Raw genomic sequence first — 10620 nt, forward strand, 5'->3', positions numbered from 1 at the left:
CTTATGCAGATCATTATGATTAATTAGAACATGAGTGGGTAAAAGAAGTGATCAAGGGCACAACTTGCCTTCAATGAGCTCCTGCTCAACTACTTCTATCTGCTGCTCACCAGGATCCTCGGTCACAAGCTCTTCTACTCGCCACAATACAAACAAGCATAGTATATAAAGAAAATTAACATCATACCAAACATATAAACAAAATACACAGTAATAATCCACACATTAAAATAAAATCCTAGGAACAGGAAGCATAATTTTTGGAGTTATAGATTGTAACATATGAATTTTCAAAGGTTTTATGTGCTTAATATATGATTGAGTGTGAAATTAATTTTACTAATGTTTTCATGTAAAAACAGAGACTCTAGGTGATAAACAATAATATTACAAAATTTTAGGAACTGGAATGGAGTAATTTGGAGGTCATATGAATTTTCTATGAATTGTTGAAGTTCTAGCACTCATTTATATAATAAAAACCTATTTTCTAATTCATTTATTCATTTTAACACGCCACTGGACTGAGCCTCAATTTCTGCAAAGTACAGGGGTCTCAGGGTAAAAATCTGTAGACTCCGAGTACAACACCAATGGATGGCGGGTTGTTTCGCTAAAAAGTGAAGGGCTCTTTTACAATTTTGGCTCGGCGAAAGGGTATGGTGCGATCTGAGCCTTTGGATCGTAAGTCGAGCGCTCAGATTAAATTCACGTGTTAATGAACCGATATAACCCGTCATACGTTGGATTAGAGATCTACGGTCAGTATCACCCGGACGCGCGTTCTAATCCAAGCCGCTAGATCTCGATCGAACGCTCCTCTGCCCGTCCACCCAATCGGTACGCCATGCTCTAATCTGAACCATCGTCCACGGATCCGACGGTGCAGATCACTTCGCCCCAACCACGACGGGAGAGCGCGGCGGCGCGCTCGAGCCCGCGGCGGACGCCATGGCCGGAAAAATCGACTACGCGCTCCCGTGCCCGAATCTGCGATTTGAACCGCGATACACGTTGCAACCGAAAAGGTGAACTAGACGGCGGATTCGTTAACTCAATTCGGGCAGATGGCGGCTCCGCCCACGCGATGGCGCGGCGCAACAGCGATGTCGCGACCCCGGCGAGAAATCCCCGCCACTCCGGTTGCCAATCCCGCACGGCGATGACCTAAACCGATTCGACAAGTCCAGGGAAAGCTCCACGATGAGATTCCACGCCCAGGACGGACGAATTTGAGAGTACGGCCTCAGCGCGTTGACAGCGATATCTGGCGGCCCGAGTGGGCGAGTGGAGGAGAGAGAATAGGGCGCCCGTAAGCTTTATAGCCCCTAGAGAGCGGATTCCGCAAGCGACGAAGACGACCGAGTCGAGGCAGGAGCTCGCCGCGGATTTCGCGAGGTCTGTTGCCGCGGCCGCGCGCAAATTCTGTTGCAACAGACGCCACGAGGAAGGGGGAAGCCCCGACAGGTGGGTCCCACATGTCGGCGTCGTGCGCGTGGGATTTAAATGGGCTGCGCGGGCGACTTCCTCAAGTGGGCTGAAATGAGTGATTCGAGCCCAGTAAGGTTTCTATTCTTTTCCTTTATCCTCCTTTTCTTCTATTTTTCCAATGCCAACTCAATTTCAAATTCATGTTTTAACTTCAAATTTTCCAAGTGTCCAAATTACTATTAATGTGAATATAATTATTACTGTTACCCATATTATTATTTATTATTTTCTTGTTATTAATTTAGGGAAGGAATAAATGGCTTAGTTGAAATTTTTCTCTCCCATATTCTATTCCTAATTCCAAATTCAATTATTCAACTCAAATTTATACTCCTACTTTAAATTTCAGATTTTACTAATATCTCAATCAAATATAAACTTTATCATTTTAGATTTTTACTATCTTATTCTCCTTCCCATTTTTGACTCTAACAATAATTGTCTTTATTACAATTTTCTTTTCTCATTACCTACTTTCCAAAGCACTATAATAATTGTATTTGTTTTTAAAAAAATCTACTGATTTTAGGGCTTACACTTGTAAATCAACAAAAACCAATGAAAACTTTAGTCTGAGCTCTTCACTAATAGTTTCCATGTCTCTAACAGGATCTACTGTATCGTCAACATGAGTAATTTTTGCGTCTTCAAATGCTCCTGAAAACCGTATGCAACACCCAATTAGTTCAGTATGATCGGTCAATGCATTTGATAATACTGAATATTCAAGGACATAGTTGAAAAACTTTGCTTCATAATCAATGTGATAGATCAATTCTATCTCTTCAATGTACATATACCATATCAACATGGTATCTATGATGTTTAACGTTACAAACTGTGTGCATCATCTCAGCTCCATAATTACTTGTTGGAGATATTTGAATGACTTCTCATAGCTGACAAAGCCCATGAACCAAAAATCAAAGCCATCAACAGTGACTACATCAATATACGTCTCATCTGGATTGTATAAATTTTCCCGCACTAAAGCACTTTTCATCCTCTCTGTGGGGATTAACACCTGTAGAAGGTACATATTTTATTAGCTTTGTCTGACATCTTTAGGTCACACTTTATATCTGATAAACTTCAGGTATGCATATTGACGAAGAGATTTTGCTTCAATTACCTTGTAAGGCACCCTTGTACTGCCTCCTTTAGGAGACGTGAAACTCAAAGGCCTATCACTATGGAAAGCAATCTTCTTAGTTGAGATGAAAAGCATTCTAGCTATTGGACCAGTTGTGGTTGAAAAATATCACTGGAAAGCCTTCCGTGGTTTCTCATCTTTCTCAACTGCAAAGTATTCTCTGAAGACTTTATCAATACCGCCAGCTTGGAGAACCTTTGCACTGAAGCTTAGTTTCCCTTTTATAGTTTCTGAATTTTTTGTCCCATGGTTACTGCAAAGAAAAAAGATTTATCAGTGATGAAACATTTTATTTTATCAACATAACACAACTTTGTGAAAAAGGACAATGGTTGGATTCTTATAGTGTTCTTTGAATCCTTGCATGTAGCTATCTATTTTATGGCTTAGTTTGTTCATCCGATGAATGAAGGAACTCTTCTTATCTGTATCATCGAAAGGATATCAAGTAAGTATTGGCACAATTTTTTTCTCTTTCAAATGAAGCATTGGGAAAGCAGATTGCGAGATTCTTACTTTTTTATGAACCATGGCAGAACAGGAAGATTTTCCTTGTCTTTCCTCATCGGCATATGCAAACGAAGTCAATGGAATTCCAATGACATGCTCCTGGGTGAAAGTCTCCATCGCTTGGAGAAGGTCTATCTGCTTTGATGCTAGGAGACTTCAATTTTGAGCAGCTTATCATTGCTCCTCTTCATTGACTTATCAAGGTCCTCAAGTATCTTTTTCATGAACTCTATATCCTGCAGAAAATAGAAACAAAATAGTGTCGAAAAAAGGTTTAAGTGTTGTACAGCTGATCTTATAAATCAACAAAATCCAATGAAAACTTTAGTCTGAGATCTTCACTAATAGTTTCCATGTCTCTAACAGGATCTACTGTATCGTCAACATGAGTAATTTCTGCGTCTTCAAATGCTCCTGAAAACCGTATGCAACACTCGATTAGTTAATAAATATACAACAAAACGATGTGCAATTAATTAGTTAATGACTAAACATTGATAAAAACATAAATTCTAGCTTCCCATAAGGTCCGTGCACCAGGACAGACCTCCCAATAATCTCGTTCTTTAGGCGCCCACAGCAAGTGAGCAGAGCAACAACCGTATACTGATAAAAAACAATTCCCCGGCTTGCCATATCACTGAAAAACCACAACGCCATCAGGGTGCACCCTTCATTCACATACCCAGATATCATGATGTTGCAAGACACAGTATCCAACACTAGTGCAGAACGGAACATCAGCTCGGCGGTCTCCACATCCCCAGCGTCGTTGTACATCTTGATCAGAGAGTTCCACAGGTACACGCGCGAGTGCAAACCACTCACAATGACATGGGCGTGCACCTGCCTCCCCGTGGATAGGCATTCCACCGACCTCAGCAGCGCGAGGAAGGTCTGCTGATCGAGGAGGACCTTCATCACGCGCAATGCCGTCGGGGCCAAGCTCAGACGACGCGAAGGGCCCTTGTGGTGGGTGGGTGGGGTAGAGCGCCGGTGCCACGCTGAGATGCACACGCTATGGACCGATGGGGGAGGGGACTCGACAAGGGAGGTCACGAGTCGTCGAAAGCTGTGGCTTCGTGACCGCAGGAAGGGACGAGATCTGCCGTCGTGAGCATGGGGGAGCGGAGCCTGGCGTTGGTCTCGTGCAGCGCGATATCAAGCAGCACCACTCGCTCCCGGAGCTCGGCGTTCTCGCGGTCCTTCCCCGTGGCCTCCGCCCGCAGGCGCCCCGCCTCCCGCTCCAGGCCGGACACCGCCAGCGCGGTGATGCGGCGTGCCAGATCCAGCTGCTCGTAGGGGTCCCGCGGCAGCGCCGCCAGGAGCTTGTCCGGCAGCACTAAGTCCGCCGCCTCCGCGCTGTCGCCCAGTGGCATCGCCTCCACCGCCAATTCGCTCGTCTCCAGCTCCGCGGGGGACGGTGTTGTGTGGTTGTGGTGGGAGGGGCATGGCGGGCTGCTTCCATCGCGCGTGGAAGGGTGCACGGTTGTGGCTAGCGCGAGATCCGCGGGGGGCGAGATCCGTAGCGGGGCGGCGGAGGTAGGGCAGGGCGGTGGGGAAGGGTGCCTGCCTGCTTCCATGCGCGTGTGTGGGAGTAGGGCTGGGCATTCGGTCTATTAGGGTAATTCGGTTCGGTCTATTCGGGTTTGTGAAATTTCGGGTTCTGAAAAATGAGAACCGAAATTTCCAAAAATATTTTAGGAACCGAACCCGAATAGACTCACAATTTCGGTTCGGTCTATTCGGTCCACCGAATAGACCCAAATTGTAGAGAGACTAGTATATTTTGTTAAAATATAGACAATGAATAATTAATTGAAAGTACTATTACTACAACAAGTGACTATAAAAATTAGCATACAAAGATATATATACTATCGTTTAGATGATATCATTATTTCTAGCTAATAAGTTCATAAATCATATAATAATATCATCACATATTAAGAGCTTTTTTATATTTCGGGTTATTAGGTCTATTCGGGTTTTATAAGTTAGGAACCGAACCCGAACCCATAACCCGAAATATAGCACATATAGGAACCGAACCCGAACCCGAAAACCCGAATAGACCAATAATTCGGTCTATTCGGGTTCGGTTCGGGTTCGGGTTCGGTTTTCGGTTTTAAAATGCCCACCCCTATGTGGGAGAGATCGGCAGAACCGTGCACCAATTCGCTTGTGTGGACGTCTACATTAGAAACATAAGTAGTAGTAGAGATTAGACTTTTTATAACATAATTATGGTATTTTGACATAAATAAGTATTTTACTAGTTCCAAAAAATTAAGAGCTATACTTATGAACACGTTTATTTTGGCTAGTAAAACATATTTTTATTACGACTAGTGATATTCTTTTATTTTTATATTTTCTTCCTAAAAGAAAGTATCATTAATAATAATCAGAGATAAATCATCTAATAACCTATAATATTTGCATTGTTATGAATTCTATACCATTTACTAATTCTGTGTTAAGAAAAAGCTTCTATTATCTATTAAAATGAACTTATGATTATAACCTTCCAAAAAAATTCTAAAATTCATTGTGAACAAAATTAACTGTGAAATTTATTTATGTAGTGTTCTTACTACTAACATTGGTCTACCAAAATTTGACATACTTCCTCTAATCCAACGTTCTAAAAGTCATTGTAAACAAATAACATGACTAATAACGATGCATTAATTTATCGCATATATATACCCAAAAATCAATAATTCACATACTCATGGATTCCAAATCATGACATTCCCACATTACAACACAATGATTATAAAATTCATAAACTAAATCAAAAAGTGATTTCGAAAATAAATAACATTATTTCGGGTTGTCTTCAACCTTGGACTTGCTCGTGCAGGGAGAAGCTCGACGGGATCTGACCGAGTGGGGAAGGGGCAGGGAGGTTTTGGCCGAGTGGCCGGGAATGGGCCGCGAGCTCGGGCTTCGACGACGGTCGAGCGGGCGCGGCTGCTCCGGCGGCTCCGGCGACGGTGGTTCGACGGCGAACGGTGAGCAAGGGAGAGAGAGAGAGCGTGAGAGAGGGAGGGCGTTCGGGTAAGGAGAGAGCTCCATGGCGCGGCTTTTATAGAAGAAGGAGGAGGGAGAGACGCCGAGGGGAGAGAGAGAAACGTCGGTGGCCATTTACGCCACTAATGGCGTTCATCAATGGGGGAAGAACGTGGGGGAAGGGAGAGAGGAACCGGCGTCGGTTTCCGGTTTGGCGTCGAGGGCGAGGGCGGGCGGGCGGGTCGTCGGTCGGGCGCAGGGTGGGCGCGCAGCGCGCGCGCGTGTAGTGCCCCGGCGGCGGCGCGACTGGGGAGGGAAGGGAGGAAGGAGAGGAGGGCGCGGGTGGGGCCTGCCTGGCGGCAGCTAAGAAGGGAGGGGCGCGGTAGCTGGGCCTAATGGGCCGGCCTGGCCACCATTAGGGTTAGGTTTTCTCTTTTTTCTATTTCTTTTCTATTTCAAAATATATTTTTAAATAACCCTAAATTCATAATAATTATGCCAAGATTATTTATAACTAAATTATTTATTTTTGGACTTTATTATTTTATTTAATTGGATTTTCATTAAGAAGGAATTTCTACTAATTATCCAAAATCAAACTTGAATAAAACCAAAATTATTCTCTATGCAAAATAAAAATCAAACATTAGAAAGAAAAGTTATTACCTTAATTATCATTAATACTCTTAAATATATTATTTTCGTTGATGGTTTTTATAGTGTCACAACATGTATGCACACAAACCTGCACCCGCTACTCAAGTGCCATGAGATACCGCCACGTCCACCGTTGGGTCCATGGGAGGGGAGCACAGGGGAAGCGCTATGCCCCACAATGGACCTCCGCCTATTGACTGTTGGCAAGCTTGCAGGGTGCAGGTTCAACGACCCCTTGTAGCACACGCAGAGGTGTGGAGCCAAGCCCAGGCATGTGCTCAAGCAGGCAAGGCTTTGCATCCGCCACTAGAGGGAACCTATAACATGCAACAGACAAACATCGTGTAAGTCTGATGACCAACCTAGCCTTACAAAAAAACAGGATCATTAGACCTTGAGCATTGGTGCGATGATGGGAGTCGGACATTCTAACTCTTCATATATGTCACACCCGGGTTTAGAAGGTAAACCGAATGCGAACCATGTATGTGTTAGGATCAGAAATTCACGTTACATAATTGGACATCATCACACAGTGCTCAAATAATAGCAAAAAGAAGTAGTACTTTATTACATCACGATGTCCGAAACATCCACAAAGTCATTAACTTAAACCATAATCAAAGTGCTGAAGGAAACGTAGTACGATAAGGCCTTCACATGCAGTTGTCTGGGGGTTTGCCGCTAATCTACTCTAGAACTTGTCGAAGTCCTGAAACTCCTGAAAGTCCTCCATGTGGCCTTCATCTTCTCCTGAGCAGGGGTTGCAATGGGGACAACCTGGTGTTTGGTGTTTTAAGCAAGGGCGAGTACACATCAACGTACTCAGCAAATGTTCCATTTGGCTAAAGTGGACTAGTTGTATGTGGGGTGACGCTTAAAGCAGTTGCTTTTAATTTGTCAAGTATTTATTATTAGTAGAAGCCAAGTTTTAACAATAACCCCAAGTTATTATCCCAAAAGTTACTCCCTCTGAGAGGAAATACAAGAATCCATAGTTATAGTCATCATCATTAAACCATCATCATAAAGGTATCCATAATATCTCTAATCAAAGGAGCCCCCAAGGCTGCTTTGATTAATTCCAATTTTTAGAACCCTGGCATCTTTGGGGGCTTCTCAATTTGCTACTATGGAGAAACATGTGTTCACTCTTTTGCATTGCTAGTCATTTCTAAAGGATGGACTAAAGTGGATGGATCACGGTTTTGCTCAGCAAGCTCAAACCATCCAAGTTGTGCTAATTGGATCGAACACCATCAATATAGACCCTGAATACTCCTATCCTAGCAACACAACATTGAAGCTACCATGACGATGAGATGCAAGAAAAGGAAAAATGCAAGAAGGCGAGGTCAAGCTCAACCATTGCAAGTCCCTTGGAGGAGTATCTTGCCAAACTAGGTGATCTATCTATGCAAAGGTTGTCAGTTTAGCAGACAAGTATGGCATTTGAGCAGCAAAAGAAGAGATGAATTATCAATTTCATAAAGAGAAGCTAAAGATTGAGCAAAAAAGGTGGCCATTGAACGAGACCACATGGAATGCCAAAAAAGGTTTGACGAGAAGGCAGAAGAGGAACATATCTTGGCAATTGACCTTCCCACTTGCAATCATGTCCAACATGCATACTGCAAGAAGCTGTAGCTAGAGATCCTATACAAGGTTCAAGCCATCATGCTCGACATTGAATGAGATCTACATGGAGTTTGTGGTAGTGAACACCACAAAATTTATAGACTTTATTGTGTTCAGTTTTGTTACTAGTTTGGTATTGTATGTATTTGATTTCTGTTCGTGCAACACTAAACAAACTCCTCATGTATGCCCCATTTGTTGTGGGATCATTATATTAACTTTGGGTGATGCCATTGTGTTCGTTGAATTGCAATTTCTTGTCTTATATTGGTACAAATCAAACTAAGCCGCACTTGTTGCCAACATGTGCTTTTAGATTTATTTTGTAATAGAGAGACATGCAAACATACACATAAAATTGACGATGGATAGAAACAATGACATATACATAGAAATGACGACATACACATACCACAATGATGCCAATACCCCTACCTTGGTCACCACTTGTACGATGCACATGAACTAAGTCGGGCCTAGTTGTGCTCGATGAGGTCGCCGGTCGCGTTGAAGCAGGAGCTAAGTGTTCCTATCCCATAGATGGTGGTGATCTCACATGAACTAATCTTGTTCTTGCGTGTTGCCTTGGCTTGTGTCATCAAGTAGATCTAGGTTCTCAAAGTTTTAGTTAGATGTCATCCCTCTTTTGTCTTCCACTATCATGTTGTACATTACAATGCAAACAATCATTATATCATTAATCTATGAATGTGACTAGCCATATATGTTGGACCCTTGACTACTGTCGGTGTTTTGGGTCCGACCGCACACCCGGGGTTGCCCCTCAAGGTGTTTTTAGGAGTAGGACGGTGTCGACAACTGTAGCAAAATGGTTCGTGCCGATTGCACGAGGAACAGTGGACAGGTTTTACAGGTTCGGGCCGCTTAGAGATGCGTAACACCCTACGTCCTGGTGAGTATGCTTGGTGAATGTGGTTACAAGAGAGCTCTCTGGATTGAGAATACAGAGAGTTGACGTGGGTGGCTAAGTAATAGGGTCGATCGTTCTGAAGGGGTGCCCCCTAGGCCTTATATACTCGACCGTGGGGCAATACATGTGGATATGATAACAACGAGTAGCTAAAAGATAGTGAACCTCTTGAGTTTATCTCCACGTAACCCTCGCCGACTTATCCTCGCATGGCTCCGTTGCATGGGGGCTCCAGCGCAGGAAAGTCGGATCTCTGTTGTGGTCACTCGCTCGACGTCGTGGGTCGTCCGGGTTTACATCAATCCGGCCTCATGTCGATCTGCTCTGCTGGTTGTCTCTCCCCAGGCCCACGAAAGAATGACCTTATGATTTATTGGGCCCTTGGGCCTTTCGTGAGGTCTTTTACTCTTTAGTGGACCCGGGGGATATCTATCCCCCACAAGCCCCCGATCTTTGGGTTAATTTAGAGGTAATCAGCCCAAAGATCCCAGGTCTAGCTTGCAGGTGATTTGAAGAAAATGACTTCCTGTTGTCTTCTCCTGCTTCGATCACTCGTTGACCGAAGCTTAGTTTCGTTCTTGTGCCTTAGAGGTCGGCATTTCAATTTGTAGGATTCTGAACTTCATTGGGTGCACCGGAGGTGCACCCAATGGGTGTAGCCCCCGAGCTTCGAGTAGATTTTAGAAAATAATCTACTCGAAGGTCTTCCCTAGAAATTATTTCCATTTGTGCTCCTGCGTTTTGGTTGAGGGCTGGCCTTTTAATCTTGTCCCACGCCTTAGAAGTCGGCACTATCTTGGCTTAGAATGATAATCCATGGGGTGCACCGGAGGTGCACCCAATGGGTGTAGCCCCCGACCTTCAAATGGATTTTTAAGGATAATCCATTCGAAGGTCTTCCTTTCGTGCCTCTTTGCTGAAAATTATCCTTTTCGTTTGTAGAAATTGGCATGAAGCTATTTGCATTATGCTTTGGAGGTCAGCATTATGTCATCAATATTTTGCTTCAGAGGTCAGCATATATTTTGTCTTTAGCAGCCGAGTTCGCAATCCATCCATATCTTGCTGGGTAGTGTAATTTATTTGCACTGCGACTGATTGGACATCTGATGGACGTTCTCTGTCTAGTCTTCACGTCGCTTCTGTCGGCCATATTTTGTACTTCGCTGGCTATATTTGGCTTTCCTCTGATCCTTACTGATATCTCATTTTTGTCTTGAGG

General features: G+C 43.7%; 1 protein-coding gene across 1 annotated transcript; it reads right to left on the reverse strand.

Annotated features, from left to right (window-relative positions):
• Positions 1-2057: 2057 nt before the first annotated feature.
• Positions 2058-4737, reverse strand: LOC118476346 (uncharacterized). Its single transcript, XM_035965333.1, has 2 exons — positions 2624-4737; positions 2058-2515 (listed from the first exon to the last, which is right to left on the reverse strand). Exon 1 carries the CDS (start codon positions 4735-4737, stop codon positions 4210-4212), a length of 528 nt encoding a protein of 175 aa, XP_035821226.1. The 3' UTR covers positions 2058-2515; positions 2624-4209.
• Positions 4738-10620: the final 5883 nt, after the last annotated feature.

This window comes from Zea mays, chromosome 2, assembly GCF_902167145.1.
Source record: "Zea mays cultivar B73 chromosome 2, Zm-B73-REFERENCE-NAM-5.0, whole genome shotgun sequence".
NCBI classification, from domain to species: domain Eukaryota; kingdom Viridiplantae; phylum Streptophyta; class Magnoliopsida; order Poales; family Poaceae; genus Zea; species Zea mays.